We start from the raw sequence: 25,647 nt of genomic DNA, 5'->3' as shown, positions 1-25,647 counted from the left end.
ATTTCATAACATTGGATATAAATTTATAAAATCATTTATATGTGAAAATATTTATAAATAAACTCTTCCAACCATCACATAACTGCATTTTAACCTTATAAGAGTTCATCCCAAATCAACAAATTATTTATGCATAAACTCTTCCAACCATCACATAACTGCATTTTAACCTTATAAGATTTCATCCCAAATTAGCAAATAACACGTGTAAAACTATATTTTGTAAACATATTAATCACACAAGATGTTTTTCATTAAAATAAGGAAATTATCTCATTTAATGAAATTTTGGTAGAGTCTCCCATGTATGAGAGCTCTATCCAAATTTTCAACTCGTATTAATACATGTATACACATCGACAATAACCAAAGCCATATTTGGTTACCACAGATAACCTCAGGCTTATCACTCAATGATCTTCTTTAACCATAATTCATCACCATATAATATTGCATGGGATTTACACAATTAATTTATTGTTACTTAAAAAAAACTAAATTAATTATTAAACTATTCTTTTTAATTATTACAACTTCAAAATATAAATTCTTAATCGATGCATCAAATTTTAAAAAATAATAATTATAAAATTATACCTAATAACAAAAGAACTACAATTTCTAAGGCAAGAACACTCTTGTGGTGGCATGTAAGATAAACCTGCAATACATAGTAATACAATTAATAAATACGAGTAGATTGAATGTACTTTACTCATGCATTCTATATCAAAACTTAAATGGAACCATGGTTACCATGATTTCAATTCTTTCAAACTATTTAATTCCAACTATATTTCCATCATTTCATCCTTTTTATTCCATAATATGAGTCCCTGCCATTACAGTCGACTGTGAGCTTATTTAGTTAATCCTCGACATCACGAACAACTATACATTGAATCATTAAGTCTATGTTGTAACAGTCAACTTAAGATTTATCCAATAAATTTATGTCATTATGATCGACTTTAAAATTTATTCAATAAGTCTCTATCATTACAATTGACTTTAATTTCTAATTCCACAAGCCTTTATCATTACTGCCAACTTGGAATTTTTCATTAAGTCTCCAACATTACAGTTGAACCAAACTACTAGCATGCTTGACATCTTTTTATATAACTAATGCAATTCTTGGTTATTCCTAACCAATAAAAGTCGTGATTCATGATTAGACATCTCATCTTAATTTAAAATTTATAGCCTTCATAAAGTCTCTTATAAACATTTATCATGACCAATAATATTTTCTTTGGTTATAAACATATGAGCAAGAGTTTAGTTTTATCCTCTTATATAGTACATTTGCTAAGAGAACATAACTGGTTGCTTTTAATATAAAAGATCTTAAAACTTTCTGTGTAGAGTCTTGCAAATAAGCTTTGATTTCTTATCTCTAATCTTTTTATGGATCAAGAACAGTTGTTTTATTGAGACCCTCCATATGTACTTAGCATAAAATTTCAGCAACAATTTTGTTATGACTATCTTGGGCATTTTCAACCATAGAATTTGTACTACCTTAGTCTTTATTATGTCATTATTGCATATCAACAATAACTTCTTGATTGAATGATGTTATAATTATTAAAGGTTATTTTATATTTTGATTCATGCTAAGACAAGTTATTGGCTATTGTATTGTTTCGTCTCATTAAAAAAAAAACATAAAAACTTTTGATAAGGTTTTGGTCCACTACATGGTATGAAGTTTGTGTAGGATATTTACACGTATATTTGTTACCTAACTGGTTTATAATAACTAAATAATCTCATATTACTTTGATTAATTATGCTCTTAACTCCAAGAATATTTCTAGACCTTTGATTAATACCTCATTCAACTTCATTATTAGTGTAGGGTAAATCAAGCCAAAATGATAAGGTCACCTTATGGCATGCTAAGAAATTATTATCATCCTTGCACCAACCTTATTCTTAGTTTTGAACATAAATGACATGGAGTAAGTTTATTCATAAAAATATCCATGTCTTGTTCTAGTTCATGATCGATATCGAGGTAAATGTGATTAGCTAATAAATCAATCAAAGACTAGCATTTAACTATTTTTTATGGCATGTAATGTAAATTGAACTTAGACAATAATAAAATCGACTTACGAGTGTGACTTTGTATGGAAGGTTTACCCAACATGTACTTTATGAAGTTTGTTTTGCAAATTATATACACGTCAACCTAAGCTTTACATTGGTAAAGTATATAGACAAACAATCTTTTATATATATATATATATATATATATATATATATATATATATATATATATATATATATATATATGGAAGTATAACACTTTTCTATATATGTAAGAACGTAATTGAAATAATAGACAACTTGCTCATATCTAACTTTATTTTTCCATGCTAATATGCTACCAATTAATTATTATATAACGTAAATACATAACCATAACCTTAAAGACTTTCCTAGTTTTGGAGGGGTTAATACTAAAGGTTTAACTAGATAAGTTTTTGTTTTTACAAGTAGTTTATTGCTTGTTAGTTCATTGAAACTTGTTTGTGCTTTTTTCATTAAAGAGCTTCGTAAATTGCATTATATTTCCTGCAATGTTTGATATAAATCCCTTTAAGGAAATTGATTTTATTAATAAAACATTGTAACCTTTCTTGTTTTATAAAGTTTGTGCTTCCATGATAACTTATACACCACAAATCCTAAGAAGTTCATTTTCTATACACCAAATATATATTTTAGTGTATTTATCTTGAAATTCTATACTATCATACTTTCAAAGGTAGAACATAACTCTCCTAGTTAATTGACTTTAGATTTTAGTTTAACCATAATGTCATTGATGTAAACATGTGTTGTGATTCATATGATGGAAAAACAAAGTCATGGTCTTTTAATACATAACACTAACATTCTTTTGTACACCAACATTTTTTAAATCAAACAACATCACCAACCACTCATATTTTCAATGAGCCTTTATATTTGAAATAAATCTTTAACACATTATCTTTTACAATAAAAAACTGATTATATTATGAATGATCATCTATAAAACTAAGGATTTCGTTGCTAGTTACCAATTATTAAGTCAATTAATATTTTTAAAACCGTATTCATCATTGAGTTGTAATATTAAGATTTATAAAATATATGCTTATTCTCAATTTACCATTCTTTTTTTTTTTTTAATATTAACATAATGGTAGATATCCATTAAACATATCTTATTAGTCTAATAAACCCATTCTTCTTAAAGGTTTTTTGTATGGTTTAAACCTAAGCCTAATTAGTAATGGATACTTAACCAAATTTCTATTTAAAACAGGTATTTCATCATAATCCCAAGCAAAGCCATTTTTACAAGTAACTATATCAAGACTCTTTGATGATCATGAGGTAAATTCACACATAAAGGTTGAATTGGGGTTATCTTCAATTTATATATTAACTTCAGGTCCGAGTCCAATTCATAATTGATCATTCTTGATATAATCTTGATATAGTTTTATTGAATAAATTCACAAATAAATTTTATTATAGTAAATTAACTCAATTCAATTGCTCCATTAAATAGGTATAAAACCAAACAAAAAGAAAAATATCAACCTTATCTAAGCTTTAAGCTACTTGTTAAATGGAGAAATACAATATCTTTTATCTCAAAATCCAAACCTTAATTATCAATTTTCCATTAAAAATCCTTTAAAAACTTGACCAAAGCACAAGATATCCCAAGTTCATACATTATTAAAAAAAAAAAACATTTTGCTTTTATAGATACTGTAACCATGGTTGTTAAAATCGCGAGTCAACTCGTAAAATCGTATGATTTTACGAGTCAATATAGGCTAAACGTGTTAAATCGTTCACAAAAATCGAAAATTGATAAAATCGGGTAAAATCGTTAAAATTGGGTAAAATCGCGCAAAATCGCGATTTTACGCACGGTTTTACGTTTCTGCTCCAAAACACAAAATGTTGCGCCACTGTTCCCTCCAGCTACACATGTCAAGCAAGAATTGGCCGATTGACAGTCACACCGTGTGACTCACACGCAGAAGGCAGAACAAAACCACAAATCGTCAATTCTTCATCTTTCTTCATCTTTTTTCAGTCTCTAAATCCTTGTTCTCCTTCTCTCAGCCGTCCAAGTTCCAGCAATCAACCATCGGTCCACCACCAACGGGCAACAACAGTCTTTTTCACCAGCCACCGTGAGATCCAGATTTCAGACAAGCGGCGGCTCTCCACTTTCCAGTGACCAGTCTCCACCAGGCACCAACCATAGTAAGTTATTCTGTTTATATTTTTGCACCTTCTGCAAATAGCATCGTGATTTAGTTGTCAAATTGCAGACCAAATTTTGCCCCTGTTATTTGTCCCCTGTGTCCGAATTTATGAATTGATGGGTCTGTGAATGGGTTGCTCACCGGGTCTGTCACCGACTGCTTTAATCTGTGAATGGGTTTGTGAATGGGTTTGCTAATTGAATTTCTAGTTTGTTAAATTTGTCTATGAATTTCTCGTTAGGGAACATAGAAGTTTTGAGAACAGAGCAGAAGACTTCCTGGGGAATTAATTTTTATTTTGTACAAAGGCAAGTAAAGCATCACACAAATCATATTTATTGATAAGCAAGCACGTGCTCGTGTGCAGAAGATCAACTTCCTATCATGAGTACTAGTTCTCAAAGCAGTTCAAGAATGAGCTAGGTAGAATATGTGCAGATATGGCCATAATCATCAAAACCACGATAGCTATTTTGTTAAACTGGTTCTGATTTTGTAATATTTTGATTCAAAGTTTCTGTGGCTCTGTCTTGAATCGGGTACTGAACTGAATTGAATCGGGTACTGGCTGTGAATACATAGAAGATGATTTATATATAAATATGTTGTTTCAATATTGCTTGCTTTTTTTTCTTGCATCTGCTTCAATTTTCACCCCAGCCTGCAGATTTCAAAGCACTGTCCATGGTAGATCTGTTTGGCTGGGTTTTTAGGAATTGGACTGAATTTAATGCCATTTTAGTATTATAGGACTGAATTAATGGGGTGAAAATTGGACTGAAAATTGTTGAATTTGATTGAATTGAATGCCATTTCAGTATTATAGGACTGAATTAATTTTGTCAATTGTTATGTATAACAAAATGGTAATTATAATCATAAAATGTTTGGATTGATTACAGGGTTGATTTGAGTTGATTCTTGAATTGTTGAACACTTGAACTTATGGCATCTAGAAAAAATTCTTCTGGTAATAGACTTGATGTGGGATGGCAACATGGTATAGATATTGATAGGAATTCTAAAAAAGTTCAGTGCAAGTATTGTCAAAAAATTCTCAGTGGAGGTATTTATCGTTTCAAACAACATTTGGCTTGCAGTCGTAAGGATGTCGAGCCATGTCAGCAAGTTCCAGAAAATATTAAGCAAAAGATTTTGGGTGTTTTGGTGAAAAATCTAGAAGCAAATGAAAAGAAAAGAAAGGCCCATCAATATAGTGCAAATGATGATGATGATGAAATTATAGAAATTAGCTCCAAGGACAAAGGAAAGAGAGTAGTTAGTGGGAGTGGAAGTACACAAACAACTCTAAATCAATTGTTAAAAAAGGATATTAGAGAAGAAGCATGTCGACAAATTGCAAGGTTTTTTTACACTAGTGCAATTCCATTTAATTGTGTAAAAAACCCTGAGTTTGTAAAGGCACTTGAATTGGTTGCAAGGCATGGGCCACGTTTCAAGCCTCCATCCTACCATGATATTAGAGAGAAGTATTTGAAGCAGGAGGTGGATCAAACAATGACATTGCTTGAGGAGTACAAGCTAGAATGGAAAAAAACAGGTTGTTCAATAATGTCTGATGGATGGACAGATAAAAAAAGACGTTGTATTTGTAACTTTTTGGTTAATAGTCCTAAAGGGACAATTTTTTTGTCATCAGTGGATACCTCTGATATGTCCAAGACTGCTGATAAGGTATTTGAAATGTTAGATGCCATTGTGGAGAGGATTGGGGAGGAAAATGTTGTCCAAGTTGTCACCGATAATGCTGCAAATTACAAGGCAGCGGGACAATTATTGATGGAAAAAAGAAAGAGTTTGTTTTGGACACCATGTGCTGCCCATTGTATTGACTTGATATTAGAAGATTTTGAGAAGAAGTTAGAGGTTCATCAAGTAACTATTGCCAAAGGGAGGAAAATCACCTCATATATTTATTCAAGAACCATTCTTATTTCCATGCTAAGGCACTTTACGAATGGAAGGGATTTGATTCGACCTGCTGCCACTCGGTTTGCAACTGCATATTTGACGTTGGGATGTTTGAATGATCATAAAATGCAGCTGATGACTATGTTTACTTCCAAACAGTGGAGTTCTTGTAGGTTTGCAAGAATAGAAGAAGGGAAACGAATTCAAAATTGTGTTTTGGACACCAGGTTTTGGCATGATGTCACTATATGTATTAAGGCAGTGTATCCTCTAATTAAAGTTCTTCGATTAGTTGATTCAGATGAGAAACCAGCTATGGGTTTTATATATAAAGCAATGGATGAAGCAAAAGAGAAGATACAAGTGAATTTTGGTCGTGTGAAAAAAAGGTATATATCTTGCTAATTTTTATTTCAAATAATTTCATTTATTAATATGAATGTCATCTATAAAGTAATGATATTTTTATTGTTTTTTTTATATAGTTATATACCTATATGGAATATTGTTGATGCAAGATGGGGACTTCAACTCCACAGATCCTTAAATGCAGCAGCTTATTATTTGAATCCTCATTATCATTATAATCCCAATTTTAAGGTTAATGCCAACTTTAAAATTGGATTATATCAATGCTTAGAAAGGATGGTGCCTAATGCAAGTGAAAGGTGCAAAATTGACTTGCAACTTGAATCATTCAAGGATGCAAAAGGGTTGTTTGGCATTGAGGCTGCCAAGACAGCTAGAGATAAAAAAAACTCCAGCTCAATGGTGGGATTCTTGTGGGGATGAATGTCCAGAATTACAAAGGTTTGCAATCCGAGTTCTAAGCTTGACTTGTACTTCATCTGGATGTGAGCGTAACTGGTGTCGCACCCAACATCGCGGCGGCCCTAAATATTAATTCTCGTATTATGGAAAAAGAATGGATTTCTGGCATCCTGTTCTTTTAGGAAAAAAAATGTCTTGTTTGAGGAGTCGCCACCTAGTATTATGGTCACTAGGAACCCTAACTGGTCAACAGAGATTCTATGGCTCGGGATTGGTTATGTAAAAGAGAAGATATTATCACCCCTTAAACGTTCTCCCTAAGGCAGATTGCATTGCTGGTTTTGTCTTAAATTGCTAAATGTTTATTAGTTTATGCTATGATGATTTGTTTAAATATTCCTGACTCTGGCGCCAGTGAATATTCAAACTCGAATAATTCCAACTCTGGGGTTGGTAAAAATTCATAGCTATAAAATAAATTAGATCAATATTTTATTTTATTCCCGACTCTGGCGCCAGTGAATAAATAAATAATAATAAAATTAATTTTTTTACGAATGCAAATATTTTCTATTTTTCTAACCAAATAAAATAAAATACAACGAATAAAAATAATATAAATTTAAACCGGTATTTTTATTCCTGACTCTGGCGTCAGTGAATAAACCAATAAATTTACATTATTTTTATTAATGCATATACATTTTTTATTTTTCTGTTTTTTAAATTTTTAAAATTTTTTTTTTTTTTGGGTCGGGCCCAGCGCAGCCCATAGGGCTAGGCTGGGCTGGACCCAGCCGACCCAGCCTGGTCACTGGCCCAAGCCAGTGACCCGGCTGGGCAAAGGCACGCACCACGCGTGCGTGCCAAAGTGAATTAAATCCAAGCTGCACAGTAAAGGGAACAAAAACAAACTTACCTGATCTGCAGACGTTACTGGAGGCGATGAAGACGATGGGGATGTTGATGTTGGTCTCTGTGTCTCCTGCTTACATTTTCCCTTTGCTTCCCCGGTCTTTCTGTTTGGACTTCTTCCTCTGCTTTTAACTCTACTCGTCGCCCCGGTTATTGGCGATGGAAGGGACGAAGACGATGATGAAATGTTGGTTCTTTCCTGCTGGGAATTTGTTTTGATTCTGGGTTTTCGTTGTTTGCAGGGACGAAGGCAGTGGCAGAGCCAATCCTCGTCTTTGTGTATCTGTTTTGTGTTTTCTGGGTTTCTTTTCCTCTGCTCCTCCTCTGTGTTTTTTAGTTTTCTTCCATCCTCCTTCGTCTGTGTCCTGGCCTCCTTCTCCTTCGTCCTTCTTCTGTTTTCTTCGTATGCTGCAGTGTTGTTCCCCTATTTTCTGAGTTTTTTCTATGGGTTCTGTTCCGGTTCTCTCCTCTGGTTTTCGGTCCAATTCTTCCCCACTGGTTCCCTTTCTCCTCCTTTTTTTTTTTCTTTTTTCGTCCCGTGATTCCTTGTTTTCTCCGGCTTTATAGCCACAGCATTCCACCGTTACCAGGTAATCAATCGACTGTTATTGCAGGAGTAATGGTGGCGGCCGGCAGCTGAAGCGTTTGAAGAAGATGAACAGTGCTGAGAAACGACACCGTTTTTGGTGTTTAATGGTTATTTTCATTTTGGTCCTTAAAGTTTTGGAAGTCTTGTAATTAAACCCCTAGTTAATCTGTAATTGGACCCCTGCATTTCGGCGCCTTTTACCAGTTAGTCCTTGGATTTTAATGTTTTCAATTTGAACCCCAATTAAACTCTAAACTTTGATATTTCTTCAATTAAGTCCCTGATTTCATTAATTTAATTAAATCCAAGTCCAATTAAGTCTCAAAACTTATCAATTATCCAATTAACCCTTAATTGGATTAATTAAATCAATTCCAAGCTTAATTAAGTCTCAAAACTTATCAATTCTCCAATTAAATCCTTGATTGGATGAATTAAATCAATTCCAAGCTTAATTAAGTCTCAAAACTTGTCAATTCTCCAATTAAATCCTTGATTGGATGAACTAAATTAATTCCAAGCTTAATTAAGTCTCAAATTTATCAATTCTTCAATAAAACCCTTAATTGGATGAATTAAATTAATCCCAAGCTTAATTAGATTAATTCCAAAGTTTAATTAAACCCCAAAAACTTCCAATCATGTTGCCCTTAACCTAAATTTTAATTCATTCTTCATTTATTTCATTTTACTTGTTTTTTTCATTATTATTATTATTATTTTTTCATCATTTTTTATCCTTTTTAGTAAATAAAATAATAATAATAATTAAAATAAAAATGGTCAAAAATTGGGTTATGACAGTTGCCCCCTCTTTATAATATTTACTATACAAAGATATTTAGAAAAATTTATTTTCTTTTAGCTTTGTGTAGTAAATTTATAAAGAAAAGTAGATACAGAGAGAACTTTTGCTTCTTTTTTTTTTTTTTCTTTTTCTTGAAAACTTTGAAAACAGTAAATTGACATACGACCTTTACAGAGAGATGTAGAAATTAAGAAACAAGTCATTTGGAAGACAACCATTTTTTTTTTGTTTTTTTTTTTGTTTTTTTTTTGATCAAATTGTTTTGGGCAACTTGCCCGATGATAAAAGAAACGCGAAGAATTTCGCGAATGGTCTAATTGTTCCAGGCGACCTGCCCGATGATTGAAAAAAATACGAGGATGATTTTTTTTTTTTAGGATGGTCACATTGTAATGGGTTACCAGCCAGATGGTCACATTGTAATGGGTTACCAGCCAGATGGTCACATTGTAATGGGTTACCAGCCCAGGTGGTCACATTGTAATGGGTTACTTGCCCAGTTGGTCACATTGTAATGGGTTACCAGCCCAGGTGGTATATTGTAATGGGTTACCAACCCAGATGGTCACATTGTAATGGGTTACCTGCCTAGTTGGTATATTGTAATGGGTTACCTGCCCAGATGATCACATTGTAATGGGGTCACATTGTAATGGGTTACCTGCCCAGTTGGTATATTGTAATGGGTTACCAACCCAGTTGGTCACATTGTAATGGGTTACCTGCCCAGTTGGTAAATTGTAATGGGTTACCAACCCAGATGGTCACATTGTAATGGGTTACCTGCCCAGTTGGTATATTGTAATGGGTTACCTGCCCAGTTGGTCACATTGTAATGGGTTACCTGCCCAATTGGTATATTGTAATGGGTTACCAACTCAGATGGTCACATTGTAATGGGTTACCTGCCCAGTTGGTATATTGTAATGGGTTACCAACCCAGATGGTCACATTGTAATGGGTTACCTGCCCAGATGATCACATTGTAATGGGTTACCTGCCCAGTTGGTATATTGTAATGGGTTACCTGCCCAGATGGTCACATTGTAATGGGTTACCTGCCTAGTTGGTATATTGTAATGGGTTACCTGCCCAGATGGTCACATTGTAATGGGTTACCGGCCCAATAAGAAAAAATACGAGGATTTTTCAAAAATGGTCTAATTCACATAGATTTGAAGGAGGTGGAAAAAATGACATGATAAGGCTCGAAAGCGCACTATTCCAAAAGATGGAAGCTCGAAGGAAATGAGGGCTCGGAGGTGCGCTCGAAAGGGAATGAGGGCTCGAAAACGCACTCAAAAGGAGGTAGGATAGGAAATGCACTACCTTTGATGGTCGAGGGCTTGAAGGCGCGCTCGAAAAGAAATGAGGTGAGGGCTCGAAGGCGCACTCAAAAGGAGGTAGGATAGGAAATGCACTACCTTTGATGGTCGAGGGCTCGAATGCGCGCTCGAAAAGAAATGAGGTGAGGGCTCGAAGGTGCACTCAAAAGGAGGTAGGATAGGAAATGCACTACCTTTGGTGGTCGAGGGCTCGAAGGCACACTCGAAAAGAGATGAGGAGAGGGCTCGAAGGCGCGCTCGAATGAAGATAAGACGAGGGCTCGAAGGTGCGCTTGAATTGAGGTAGGATATGAAATGCACTACCTATGATGGTCGATGGCTCGAAGGCGCACTCAAAAAAGGTGGAAAAACACAAAGATTTTTCAGGTGGCCTAATTCTCATGGGCGGCCTGCCCAGGATGAAAAATTCTCAAAAAATGAAAAATTTTCAAAAGCAAATTCAATCTTGGCCATTTCAAGTTGGCCTTCCACTTGATGGATTTCGTTGGAATTTTCTCATATGAAATTTGCAAAACTCATTGTTCAATGTCTCGAAGTTTAGATGATATGCATGCATCTTTACCTGTTTTGAAATATAGGCCCCCATTTCTTCTTAGTCTTCTTGTTGCTTGACTGATGAGGACTTGCTACCTCTGATTCGGGTCATCTTTGTCACTTGGCTTCTAGCCCACTTGAGTTAGCCCATGTAAATCTATTTCCAGATTTGTTTGCACAACTCAGCCTTTGTGGTGCCCATCGTGACCCACTTGCTTGCTAAAGATTTTTTTTGACTCGTCAAATAATTTGAGAGGATCATTCATTACCCCTCGTCTCACTGCTAAAAAACATTCGGTATCACTTGTTGAAAGGATCAAACTGTCTTTCATAAACCAAAATTCCCCTTTGTCTTGTTGTAAGGAATGATAGATTTTCCTTAAACACAATGTTGCCCCCTTGTACTGGTTATTTCCCTTAAGTTTGCTCTGTCAGCGACTTAGACAAATAATGGTTTTAGAAGGCCATTCTCTCATTTTTAGTTTGGTGAAGGAATATGGGTCTAGAATGAATCTTGAAATCTTGATCTTGCATTTTGAAAACAAAAATTATTTCGATGTGAATCTAAAACAATTTGCTTTTGAAATCTTTGCAACTCCTTGGTTATTTTCTTTCTTGGAAAAAAAAGGTTATTTGCTCTTGTGTTTGGCAATGAGATCTTCAGTCATGAGATGACCTTTTGTTTCAAAGTGAAGGGCTCGAGAAAAAAGCTCGAGGTTTTATATGAGAAAAACTTGTCTCTTTTTGAACATTTATTTTTATCAGCATGAATAATAATGAGTAGTTTATTCTTAATGTCATGAATCTTATGAAAAAGTGTTCTTTGCATTTTGAGAGCATTGTTTATTGTTCTAGGTTGCTTGCTTGATTGATTAGAAAGGACTTCTACAGGCACGTAACGTAGGCTGTGGTTTTTGGCTATGAAAGAAAAGAATATAAGGCTCAAAGAGTGTTTCAGGGTTTCAAAGACTGCAGATCACGATCAATAGTTTGAATTTTGGCATCATTCATATTTCTTTTGCTGCTCTTCTTTGATTTGCCCCTCTTTTTTCTTTTTCATTGCTTTGCTAGAGCATACTCATTTTATCTTAGTTATCACTTTTTCTTGTGATTTAGGCATGCCCCCTAGCATTTGAGTTTCTTGGGCTCTTTTGCCTTTTGGCTTTCTCACGGCTTTATCATTTTTCTTGATCATTGAAATTTCACTTGCCCTAGTGTGGGGTGTGATCTTAGTCGGGATATATTTTATGAAAGAAAAATTTTTCAGGCTCAAAAAGGGATCGCAAGGGATATACTTATTTCAGAACGTGAAAGGAATAACAAAGATGGTCTTTCCTCATTTCAAGCGCAAACAGTTAAGATCAATAAACTTTGACCTCATCCAGTATGATGGTCTGGTCTTTGCAAAGATGCATTTCATGAGTTATAAGCAACGAGTTCACTACATATCATTATTCATACATTTAAAAACACATGATTCAAGAGTCATGGGATAAGGGTGTTTATTCGTTTCTTTTTTTTTTCACAATTTTTTTTAGTTTGGTCACCTCTATAAAGGAGTTGCTTGATTCACTTGTCATTCTATAAGTAGAATGTCAAAAATATTGTTTTTGAATAAACATCAAATTATCTTTGAAATCAAAATGCTAGATCAATTTTTTTCAAAACTCCAATAGGAAACTGATTTTGGTAAAAGAGATGAATTGCGTTTATGAGATCACGCGAGGTTTCCAAAGTGTATTCATGAGTTCTTATAAGAAAACTCTCTCAAGAAAATGAATAATGCTTGGTCGTAAACATGATTGAATGACAAACTCATTATTTCATTGAAACTTTGGAAAAGAAGTTTAACAACAAAGAACTTATGCCAACATCTTGGGCTATGAACACTAGTATGATAACATATAAAGGGGCTAAACATTTAGTGATCATTGATTGGAATTTCTGGAACCAATCGTTCATTCTCCTTGACAAGAGCATCTTTTCAACAGTCAATTGAAGTCATTTATAGATCTTTCTTAACCTAATATCACCATAGCTTTATCTTCAAGATAGTTGATTTCTGGGAGTTGGTGTAAAGCAATTAGCTATAGGAATGATAAGTGCCTTGGCAGCCACCTTCAGTGAAACCGTTATTCTCAGTTGGGTTAGCAATCTTACCTAACCCAATGGCTTGTTCAATCCTCTCAGCTATAACAACCAGGTCAGTAAAATGTTATGCAGAGCTTCTAACCAGGAACTCAAAGTATGGAGCTTTAAAGGTATTGGAAAATAAACTGATCATCTCTTTTTCCAACATAGGAGGATTAACTTGTGCAGCTACCTCACTCCATCTCCGAGCATATTCTCTTAGTTGATGCCTTGTTGTTCTTCTCCATAGCTTGCAAGCTTAAACGATCAGGGCCCACGTCTATATTGAACTTATATTGCCTCATGAAGGCATCAACTAAATCCTTCCATTTTTTAACCTTGGTATTATCCAACCGCATACACCAAGTGAGGGCAGCGTCACTCAAGCTGTCTTGGAAGAAATGAATCAGCAATTTCTCATCATCAACCACTTCAGCCATTTTGTTGTAGTATGCTTTAAGATGAGTTATAGGGCATTGAGTTCCCGTATATTTGACAAATTCTGGCACTCTAAACTTTTTGGGAATGACAATGTTGGGCACCAAACACATCTCAGCAGCCTTTATAGGATCATATAGGTGAATTCCCTCCAATGCTCTCAACCTTTGCTCTAGGGCAACTAATTTGTTCATACCATCTTCTTTTACCCTCTTGCCCTTTTGAGATTCCTTTTCTGTAGAATCAATGGTAAACGCCATTCTTGTGGGGTATGCTGGTTGAAAACGCATGGCTTGTTGAAAATCAGATGACAACCCATTTGCCCCCAAATTATGTGGATTGAAGGGATTTACGAGCATAGGTTCAGGCTGAGCTATAAGTGTTGCTTTTCTTCCTTAAGATTGTCCACCTCTTTTTGATGTTGGGCTTCCAACTGGGCTCTTTCTTCGTTTTCCATTTATCTTTTTCTCGAACGAGTGTTATAAATGGGTTTCAATAGGGAACCTATATTTCAACCTGCTAAATGTAAATCATGCAATTATGCAAAAATGCTGAAGCAATTAAAAAAATGCATATGAAATGCGGACTTGCCCTTCACGGGGTGACAACCTAATAGAAAGATCCTAATTATTGAGTGCATCAAAGGGTTGGTTATTATCTAGTTTTAAAGGGTCTCTCGCATGCTCAGTGATCGACGATGAAAGGTCGATATGAGGCATACAAGTAGTGTGAAGATAGAGGCCCTGAGTAATATCAGTTTGGCATATCAACCACTTCCAAGTAAACAATCAAGCGAGAGTTGGATGGTTTCACGAGTCTTACCCAGGCTAAAGCCATTGGGGTACCATTACTTCCCCACTTATCCTAGGTTGTAAAGTGTGTGCTCTCAAAGTGATGCATGGTAACATAAACAAGGATGCATGCTAAAGCAGTAAATGTAGGAAAAATAAACAAATAAACACAACAAATAATAATAATAATAATAATAAAATAGCAATAATAAGACAAAAGACAAAGCTTAATCCTAAATCCCCAGTGGAGTCGCCATTCTGTCGCACCCGACATCGCGGCGACCCTAAAAATTAATTCTCGTATTATGAAAAAAGAATGGATTTCTGGCATCCTGTTCTTTTAGGAAAAAAAATGTCTTGTTTGAGGAGTCGTCACCTAGTATTATGGTCACTAGGAACCCTAACTGGTCAACAGAGATTCTATGGCTCGGGATTGGTTACGTAAAAGGGAAGATATTATCACCCCTTAAACGTTCTGCCTAAGGCAGACTGCATTGCTGGTTTTGTCTTAAATTGCTAAATGTTTATTAGTTTATGCTATGATGATTTGTTTAAATATTCCTGACTCTGGCGCCAGTGAATATTCAAACTCGAATAATTCCAACTCTGGGGTTGGTAAAAATTCATAGCTATAAAATAAATTAGATCAATATTTTATTTTATTCCCGACTCTGGCGCCAGTGAATAAATAAATAATAATAAAATTAATTTTTTTACGAATGCAAATATTTTCTATTTTTCTAACCAAATAAAATAAAATACAACGAATAAAAATAATATAAATTTAAACCGGTATTTTTATTCCTGACTCTGGCGTCAGTGAATAAACCAATAAATTTACATTATTTTTATTAATGCATATACATTTTTTATTTTTCTGTTTTTTAAATTTTTAAAATTTTTTTTTTTGGGGTCGGGCCCAGCGCAGCCCATAGGGCTAGGCTGGGCTGGACCCAGCCGACCCAGCCTGGTCACTGGCCCAAGCCAGTGACCCGGCTGGGCAAAGGCACGCACCACGCGTGCGTGCCAAAGTGAATTAAATCCAAGCTGCACAGTAAAGGGAACAAAAACAAACTTACCTGATCTGCAGACGTTACTGGAGGCGATGAAGACGATGGGGATGTTGATGTTGGTCTCTGTGTCTCCTGCTTACGTTTTCCCTTTGCTTCCCCGGTCTTTCTGTTTGGACTTTTTCCTCTGCTTTTAACTCTACTCGTCGCCCCGGTTATTGGCGATGGAAGGGACGAAGACGATGATGAAATGTTGGTTCTTTCCTGCTGGGAATTTGTTTTGATTCTGGGTTTTCATTGTTTGCAGGGAAGAAGGCAGTGGCAGAGCCAATCCTTGTCTTTGTGTATCTGTTTTGTGTTTTCTGGGTTTCTTTTCCTCTGCTCCTCCTCTGCGTTTTTAGTTTTCTTCCATCCTCCTTCGTCTGTGTCCTGGCCTCCTTCTCCTTCGTCCTTCTTCTGTTTTCTTCGTATGCCGCAGTGTTGTTCCCCTGTTTTCTGAGTTTTTTCTATGGGTTCTGTTCCGGTTCTCTCCTCTGGTTTTCGGTCCAATTCTTCCCCACTGGTTCCCTTTCTCCTCCTTTTTTTTTTCTTTTTTCGTCCCGTGATTCCTTGTTTTCTCCGGCTTTATTGCCACAGCATTCCACCGTTACCAGGTAATCAATCGACTGTTATTGCAGGAGTAATGGTGGCGGCCGGCAGCTGAAGCGTGTGAAGAAGATGAACAGTGCTGAGAAACGGCACCATTTTTTGTGTTTAATGGTTATTTTCATTTTGGTCCTTAAAGTTTTGGAAGTCTTGTAATTAAACCCCTAGTTAATCTGTAATTGGACCCCTGCATTTCGGCGCCTTTTACCAGTTAATCCTTGGATTTTAATGTTTTCAATTTGAACCCCAATTAAACTCTAAACTTTGATATTTCTTCAATTAAGTCCCTGATTTCATTAATTTAATTAAATCCAAGTCCAATTAAGTCTCAAAACTTATCAATTATCCAATTAACCCTTAATTGGATTAATTAAATCAATTCCAAGCTTAATTAAGTCTCAAAACTTATCAATTCTCCAATTAAATCCTTGATTGGATGAATTAAATCAATTCCAAGCTTAATTAAGTCTCAAAACTTGTCAATTCTCCAATTAAATCCTTGATTGGATGAACTAAATTAATTCCAAGCTTAATTAAGTCTCAAATTTATCAATTCTTCAATAAAACCCTTAATTGGATGAATTAAATTAATCCCAAGCTTAATTAGATTAATTCCAAAGTTTAATTAAACCCCAAAAACTTCCAATCATGTTGCCCTTAACCTAAATTTTAATTCATTCTTCATTTATTTCATTTTACTTGTTTTTTTCATTATTATTATTATTATTTTTTCATCATTTTTTATCCTTTTTAGTAAATAAAATAATAATAATAATTAAAATAAAAATGGTCAAAAATTGGGTTATGACAACTGGAGTGCATTTGAAATGGTAAGTTTTTTATTTGTTTATTTTAAATGTTGAAATATTTGATAAAAATCTTATCAATTTGAATTGTTTATTTAGGTTCATACAAAACGAAGAAATCGTTTGCACCAGAGAAAAATGAATGACTTGGTATTTGTAATGTGCAATCTGAAATTGAATAATAACCAAGTCAAAAAGCAAGCTAGTGATTTTGGTGTAGAAGATGATATTTCATCTGATGATGATTGGATAACCGAGGGAGAAAAACATCCAAACTTTAATTTGTTTGGTGTTATTGACAGTGCAATACGAAGACAAAATGGTAATGAAGATGAAAGTGATGAAGAAGAAATTCCTAATGATGTTGAAATGGAGAGTCATGGTATTGAAGATGATTTGAATATTCAAATTGATGATATTGGTGTTGGTACTAGTAGTAGCACTAATGTTCATAATATTGGTGTTGGTACTAGTAGTGATACTAATAATCCTCTTGATGCTAATGATATTGATGAATGCTTAAGGAATGATGAGGAAGATGAAGGGAATGAAGCTAGTTTTAGTTTACATGACACACCAGCAGATTATTTGTTTTAAGTTTGTTGATTATTAGTTAATGAAAAATTATTTTAAATTATGTATGACTTTTATTTGAATCATGTATTTTAAGATGTTTGAACTATATATGAACTTTTATTTGAAGGCTTGAAATATGTATGAAGTTTTATTTGAAACATGTTTTTTAATTTGCTTGAACTATGTATGAATTTTTATTTGAAACATGAATTTTTTTTAATGTATTTCAAAATTCCTTACGATTTTACGATTTTACGATCCGATTTTGTGAAGGGCTTTCTGTTTCGTTCTAAAATCTCAATTTTAACAACCTTGACTGTAACCATACATCGCATTTATTTACCATATGAACTTAAACTTAATTTTCATAATATATAAAAATTAATTGTCCATATCATAGTTTTAAGATCCAGCTCGGTCCAAGGCCTGGGTTTCGGGTTTTGACCGAGTTGGCTTGGTCAAATTTTTTTTTTTAAAAAATCAAAACGACATCGTTTTAGTAAAAAAAAATAAAATAAAAGTAAACAGGTTTGTAGCTGGGTCGCCGGGTTAACCCATCGGGTCAGTCGGGTCACGCCGGGTTTTTCCTTCTTCCATTTTTTCTTCAACCCGGCCCGGTTCCAACCCCGGGTCGGCCGAATCCCGAGTTGATCCGCTAGGCCGGACCGAGTTTCAAAACTATGGTCCGTATCATTCTTAATTAGTGAAATTAACAATCAACTATTGACTTCGATTAAGTCACTTTTAATAACACTTTATAAACACAGTGTTATTGCACAAAACAAACCCAAAACAAAATGATAGGCTTAGGCATTTAATCTGTAACTTGTCCATCTGAACGACATCCTGGCTCCCTGCTATTGCCTAAAAGAAATTACACTAGCTCATGTTATGATCTAATTGTCAAATATTAAAAATGAAACATATGCTGCAAACCTGAAAACTCTGCGCATTTACATAAATTAATCTCGGGATCACTAATCATTACACTTTTAAGGATAGGTCAAATCATAATAAAAGGAAAGGAAAAAGTAAAGGGCTGACAAAACAGACTAAAGATGAAATAAATAAAGAAAGGTGATAATTTCAGATTCAAAAGGAATAGGGGAAAAAGAAGAGCCCAAACCATCATTATGTACCTCTCTTTAATCCCCATTTCCTCCTCATTTTTGGATATACAGGAAAGCAATCAACATATAGCTTCCAGATTTCCATTCCTCGCCATTCTTATGCGGGACTTTCTATTCAGCTGATGGTTCAATGGTGTCATTGTTGGGTACAGCGGTTCAGTTTAAACTTGTCTCCTTGAGGGTGGGATTCCTGATAAGTGGCCTCTTGTGCAAGGTTTCTCAAGTTTTGCTTGGAGAGAAACCTATCCATCGTATAAAAAGGACTTCGGAAGCCGGGCATACATAATAATGATCACTTTCCATGCTTCTTACCTATAAACTGGTAGAAACATTTAGTCAAATTAGGTATTATGGAACTTCATGAAGATCCAGGTGCGGTGGCAACGGGCAACTACTATCACAATTGATAAAATTAATGAGTAATGCTAGCCCCACTATACCAGAGTACAAGTTTCTTCTATATTGCACTACCAATCTATGAGAAGTAGAATTTCATAGATGACAGCATCAGTTATGACCATCATAATGGGAATTGATAGTCAATGATTAAGTAGCCACCTCTTGTCCCCGATCAATTATCTAGATTCAATTTACTTTCATTATTTAGGTATAACTCAACACCTTACATCAATTAATCATATTTTTAGGGTGAAACAACAGGGTTGAGAAAGGAATGAAACTAGGGTCTTACATGATTCAATGCAATGAACATAGACCAAGTTGGTATGATTGATGATGATCTAAAAACCTTACAAAATATTATAAAAAGTGAGGGGACTAGTGTTATCATCTTCATACCTCTATGAAACCATGATTTTCGGACTGCCTGGCGAATGTGGCGCTCGTGTCTTTCTAAGAGTTCATCCACTCTGTGTGATTGAGATAACAGGGGTCCAGAAAAGTCGACCTTGTCCATTTGATCTTGAAAAACCTGTTCAAGTTAAACTTTAAGTTAGAAAATCAATAGAGAGTTAACGGTTAAACATTTGCACCTCTCTAATGTTTTGTTTTTTCCTTTCAATTCACAAACATAACAATGACATAGAAAAGGATTAAAGGTAATTTCATAACTCAAATTCTGTGCAGTTTAAACACTCTACAAGTGACTGGAACTATGGTCAAATAGTTAATCATCCCAATGTGATATTGGTGTCAAAGTTTGACTCTTGGATTAACCATGACAATGTAGAAATCTTATTTAGTAAGCCTGATCTTTGCTTTTTCTTTCAATGTATAGAGATCAATTAAAAAAAAAAAGCTACAGTTGAATAAATACAAATTTTGAGGTTTCAAGATTCTCTCAATAGAAAAGGAAATGGAAATCATGAAAAATCATTGCCCCAGTTGTTGTCTTTGCTAAAGCACGCCACCACTTAAACCCAAATAGCAGTTCCCCACTGCAACAGCCAGCAATCATGTGACTTGAACCATGTGACTTGAACCCTGCTGCTGACTGTGTTCATCACCGCCTCCCAGTTATCCCCAACTTGAAATTTCATTCAATTTTAAATTATGACAAGTTACATGCATTTTCAGGCAAAAAAAGAAGAAATTTATCTCGTTTCATCTTCAACAAAAAATGTAAATGAAGTCAGATGCGGGTTTAATATTTACACACATACCAAATTACTTCTCTTGGATTCCATTCCTTCTCTTTGATAAAGTGCCAATGATAGTTCTTGAGAGTGGTACTCCTCAGAAGCATCAAAAGAATCTGGACGTTCAAACTGACTCCATTGTTTCTGCAATGCAAACTTAGAAATCTCATATGAATTATGGCCTCTAGAATTGGTACGGACTCCATATATGAGATCCCCATTATTATGCTGTTTTGAGTCAGAATTATTTTTCTCTTGCAATGCAGAGGAGGGTTCTGATCCATTATTAGAATGACCTCTTGAAATAGACCTACTGTGGGACCTTATGGATGCATCGCCATTTCGTCTTTTTGCCCAAGCAAAACCACTTGAACTAGAAACTTGTAATGGGCCAGAAAAGGGAATGTCTCCTTGGGATGCATTCTTTATATGGGAAATCTCTTCCAATTTATCAAGCGATGGCTTCCGTGCTTCTCCACCAGACTTGCCATCTCCTACCTTTGGAATACGCATATTACTGGTATTGATTTGACTACATTGTATTCTAGCTGCTAGATCCTGGAGACAGAAAGGAACTTGTCACTATCAGTGTGAATCAGCTTCCACAAACAACTGCGTGTGTGTGTGCGCGCATGCGCGTGTGCAAGAGAGACCTCTGCTGGTGCCAATTTACAGATTCCATATGGTTTTCTTGTACACTTTCTTGTTTCAGTGCCACGACCTCTCCCACTGATCTTTTTCCTGAAATTTCAGAGCCAATATAATTGGATGTCAGTATAAGTGTATAACCTACAATCCTGGAGATTTCAAGAGTTTTAAATTATAAGTCTCTAGTCAATAGAGTTTCTAGACATAAATTTCCAAGAGCTGTCTACATGCATTTTGTAAATTGACAGGTATTTGAATGTCCAATGCTAGCAATTATAGACTTTTCCTAAGGTATACGATTTTAATGAGTGGCATCTGTTTCATTTTCTTGGTAATACCAGTGGTCACATGGCTGACAAATGCTGTTTAATGCAACTTTGAGGCATAATGGACTAATTTTAATTGTCATTCGACTCCAAGATCATAAGTTGCTTGAATCCTAAATCTCATATCTAGAAAAATCCAGCTAATTATGTGTCACAGTTGTTACCACAGACATGGAATTGACTTCATTGCTTTGAAAAAGTAATGCTGCCAAAACTAAGGTTTAATTCAGTGGAGACATAAATCTTTTAAGAGAAAATTGGACAAGAAAAATGAGAATCCTCACCTCCCTGCCTCCTCGCGGTTTTTTGCGTCAATCTCTTTGCTAGGTGGGTATTTTGGCAAGCTTGATGGATCACATGCATAAGGTTTTGTGCTGAAATACTGAAAAATGGTAGGTAAGAAGCTTGTACTTAAAGAACCCTACTGAGGCAAACCAAAGGCACCAAGTCACACAATTTCCATAAAGAAACAACACTGCTATTTGCGTCTGATTTACTAAAATAAAAGAAGGAAAAGTTGAAAACTAAAATGGAAGTACATGGACGTTAGACAAGAAATCTCTGTTTCTTTTTCTTTTTCTTTTTCTTGGTGAGAATGGAAAGAATGGCTGAAATGAGATCCACCAGTGTAAGATGATTCAAATAGAACTTCATGAAGTATACCAATTTCCATGGCTATATGAATTAAGGTCATCTATTTCAATTAGCATATCAAGTGAAATGGGAGGTAATAATCACCTCAGATGCAAGAGCAGAAAAAGCAGTCCCACGGTTGTAAGGCTCTACAGAGAGAAGAGTTTCGATCAGGTTCACAGCAGTCGTTGGCAAATCTTTAAAGGTCTCATGAAGACAACTGTCATAAGGTTGTTGTGGTTTGAATAAAGTTGCATGAGGAAGTTTAGACTTTTTCCAGTATTCATCAGGCGGGGATCCACAGAGCTTGAAAATTTTGTGTAATTGTTCAACCTGGAGGGAAAAGAAGAGCATTCATGCAAAATCTCGAAGGAAAAAGCAGATCAACAGAAATTACAAGAACAGCTAAATTTTGTTAAATCTAATGCTTTAGTAGTCTGCAACAACAACAAAAAATGGGAAACAGCTATATCTGATCATCCCAACTTGGCATGTTAGCGATTTGCCACGCTCTACTGTTAAATGAAGCACAAACTCACATAATCAAATGGAAGTCTGTGCAGATTGCCAAGTTTTATTTCCATATTCTAGATATTGCTTCGTGGTGGATGGTTGTAACTTCTTGATTTATTTTTTACCTCCTTAAATTTCACTCTTAGATAAAAGAACAGCTGCACTCCACATCGGCTGGAACCAGTAACAGCTATAATGTAATAGATACAAAATGGTTCTCCTCACTGCTATATCACGTAGCAGTGAGGACAAAAGAAAAGCATATCTAGCATCATAATAGAGTAATCTTTAAGGAATTTTACTTGTGCAATCCATTAATGAATCGAAGAATTGTACAAGATACGAATAAACTTAGCTTCTATTAATTCTAACCTAAGAAAGATATGGGAATAGAAGTACTTACGGAAAATATTTATAAATCTTTAGCACCTTGGTTTTTAATGTATTACACCGATCGTACAAAAAAAGACTAGATGAATAATAATGCACAACCATGTACGTGCTTACCTCTGTTCTCCCTTGAAGGATAGGCTTTCCAAGAAGAAGTTCTGCAAATACACAGCCTACACTCCAGAGATCCACAGATGCTCCATAATCGGTAGAACCCAACAAAAGTTCGGGAGGACGGTACCACAGAGTCACTACACGACTGGTTAAAGGTTGTCTGTGCCCGAAAGTACAGAAGTTTGCCAAACCAAAATCTCCTACCTTGAGTATTCCTTCATTGTTTACGAGAAGATTTGATCCCTTGATGTCCCGATGCATTACACCCTTTGAGTGACAGTGATCAAGTCCTGATAATAATTGCCTCATGTAGCACTTAATCTGCAAAAGAAGAGTAATTTATGCAATTCAGAGGACAGAAATAAACCGCAATCAACGGGCACCTTAGCATGCTTTGTTTTGTAAAGTAAACTGTTCATATGATGCTACAGATTAAGAGAATCTTTTTTATTTATTTATTTCCAAGTGGTCTTGGGAAAAAAACACAAATTCTAGAAAGGCAGAGTTAAAACCTGTGACTCACTGAACCTGACATCAGGGCATGACAGGAGTCCAGTGATATCATGCTCCATGTACTCAAAGACAAGGTATAAGCTACATGACAATCGCGAAGTGATTAGCCCGTCCAATTTCATGATATTGGGGTGGTCGAGTCTACGAAGAATCAATATCTCTCTTGCCATAAATCGGACACTCTCAGGCTCAAAATTGTCGAACCGAACCTTCTTCAGAGCAACGATCCTCCCAGTTTCAGTCTCACGTGCCCGGAACACACTGCTATATGTACCCTGTCCTATCTACCAAAGCAATTGGGCATAAGTATAAGTTGACTATCCAGGGGAACTAGCTATGCATGCATTTATAAACTAAAATGAAATAGCAGAGCCTTGCCCAGTTTCAGATGAGTAAGACAGTACTTTCTAAAAGCATATAATTAACAACCTTGTCTAATTTCTCAAAACCATCAGCATTCAGAGGGACCCAACCGTGAATGGCTTCGCCAGCGACGGCACTTAGCCAGGCCGGCCAACCTGCGGCCACCTGCTCACCCTCAATGTACTTGTGCAAATTCCTCAATCTAAAGCTCAACGACTCGCCATTTGAACTTGGAGCTCTTCCTGACTCGCCCAACTCGCTCCCTCCGCAACTTACCACCATCTCATGATGGTGACGGCGATCCCCATTCTTCTTGAAACTTGTGTGCTGGTCCATGCCAACCCGAATCCGACTCGTGTTTAACGCTCCGGAATGGTCCAACGCTGGTGTGACGGACACCGCCTGCTTCGAGCTCACGCAGCCCATTTTTGAATGGAAGTCGGGTTCGGGTTGTAGGGAAGTCGGGTCAGGGAATTGGATAAAATACAAGAGCCAACAAGGCGGAGCTTCAAAAACGAAAATGGAGGTTCGGATGCCCAGATTTCTTCAAAAGAAAACAAATGGGTTGGTTTGCTATTTGTATTTTATACCAACCAGAAGAAGAAGAAGAAGAAGAAAAGCTTTGGAATGTTTGTTAGTTTGTCGTTTTTTTATAGATATATTGAAAATTAAGTGTTGATTATGTTTCTGATAGAATATTTTTTTAATTTAAAATATATCAAAGTATTTTTTTATTTCCTAAGTAAAATGTCAAAACTATTAAAATAATAATTTAATCTTTTTAAATGAAAATAATTTGAAAATTAAGTTAAACCGTAAAATTATTATTATTATATATGGATTAACAAAATCACTTTCAAAATTATAAATAAAATCAATCAAGCGCACGTAGATGAATACGGGATAATTAATATTTACAAAAAAGTAGGTTTTATCTATTTATTTATTTTAATTTTGTCTCTGCAATTCTGCAGCAATCGCGGAGGACTCATCATGATGGATGGTGGATAGGATGCACAATTTATTATAATCACCGGGATCAACGGAGGCAAACCTAAAACAATTATGATGATCAATCCACTCTTCCTTTGGATTTTCATTTTATTGAATTCAGTTGATGGCGATGTCTCATTCCTATAAGGCTATAACCACTTCGCCATTTATTATTGTAAATGATTTCACGTGACCGGTGCCGGAACCAGGAGGAATCAAGCAGGGCTCGAGTCTTGCAAAATGTTTTAATTTTTTTATTTAATATTTAAATATAAAATAGTATAATATTTTTATTTTAAATAAATAAACTTTTTAATAATATATCTTGTTATATTAATTTTAACTTCTCCCATCAAATACTACCCGCTCCGCCCCTGCATGTGACATTTATTTTCTTCTAAAAGTGAAACATCTAATTGTTTATAAATAAAGTTTATTTCATATTATAAATAAACATTTCATCCAAAGTATCTATAAAACCCAACTTTTAATAGTGCGATAAAATATTAGTGAGTTTAATGGTTTATATATACTCTAACCTTGAATATACAAAAAATAAAAAATCACACTTTGAACTTATAACTAAAATTGCCATTAATTTTATTTATTTCAAATTTCAAATTTTAATTTTATTAAAAGAATTAGTTTATAAATGATTAATCTAAATCGTTAGTTACTTAGTTTAATTCATTAGTTTACGAATAAGCTATCTTATTACAGTAAATATGTAAAAACAGTTTTTTTACCTTATGTTTTTTACTTTTTCATTTTTAAAAGAGTTAAGAGTTTCGTGTTGCACTAAAAAATTGTTTTTATATGGAATAAATAAACACTTTAAAATGAATA

General features: G+C 34.9%; 1 protein-coding gene and 1 long non-coding RNA gene across 3 annotated transcripts; one reads left to right on the top strand and one right to left on the bottom strand.

Moving 5' to 3' along the window:
* The first annotated feature begins 4,086 nt into the window (after positions 1–4,086).
* On the top strand, positions 4,087–4,841 carry LOC140956205 (uncharacterized). The gene is made up of 2 exons (XR_012171325.1): positions 4,087–4,287; positions 4,356–4,841. It is a non-coding gene; the product is annotated as an uncharacterized lncRNA (long non-coding RNA).
* Positions 4,842–18,506: 13,665 nt separating this feature from the next.
* Positions 18,507–24,444, bottom strand: LOC118029009 (protein IMPAIRED IN BABA-INDUCED STERILITY 1). 2 transcript variants are annotated; one of them, XM_035032769.2, is made up of 9 exons: positions 23,875–24,444; positions 23,445–23,729; positions 22,936–23,253; positions 22,021–22,248; positions 21,567–21,664; positions 20,962–21,049; positions 20,333–20,866; positions 19,509–19,641; positions 18,507–19,022 (listed from the first exon to the last, which is right to left on the bottom strand). In XM_035032769.2, exons 1-9 carry the CDS (start codon positions 24,232–24,234, stop codon positions 19,003–19,005), a joined length of 2,064 nt encoding a protein of 687 aa, XP_034888660.1. In that variant the 5' UTR covers positions 24,235–24,444; the 3' UTR covers positions 18,507–19,002. The 2 variants fall into 2 exon arrangements, with proteins under 2 accessions (XP_034888660.1, XP_034888661.1); XM_035032770.2 differs by having other exon boundaries at positions 18,507–19,029; positions 23,875–24,443.
* Positions 24,445–25,647: the final 1,203 nt, after the last annotated feature.

This window comes from Populus alba, chromosome 12, assembly GCF_005239225.2.
Source record: "Populus alba chromosome 12, ASM523922v2, whole genome shotgun sequence".
In the NCBI taxonomy this organism is placed as follows: domain Eukaryota; kingdom Viridiplantae; phylum Streptophyta; class Magnoliopsida; order Malpighiales; family Salicaceae; genus Populus; species Populus alba.
The sequence above is the reverse complement of the archived record's forward strand: the minus strand, read 5'-3'. Positions and strand labels throughout refer to the sequence as shown.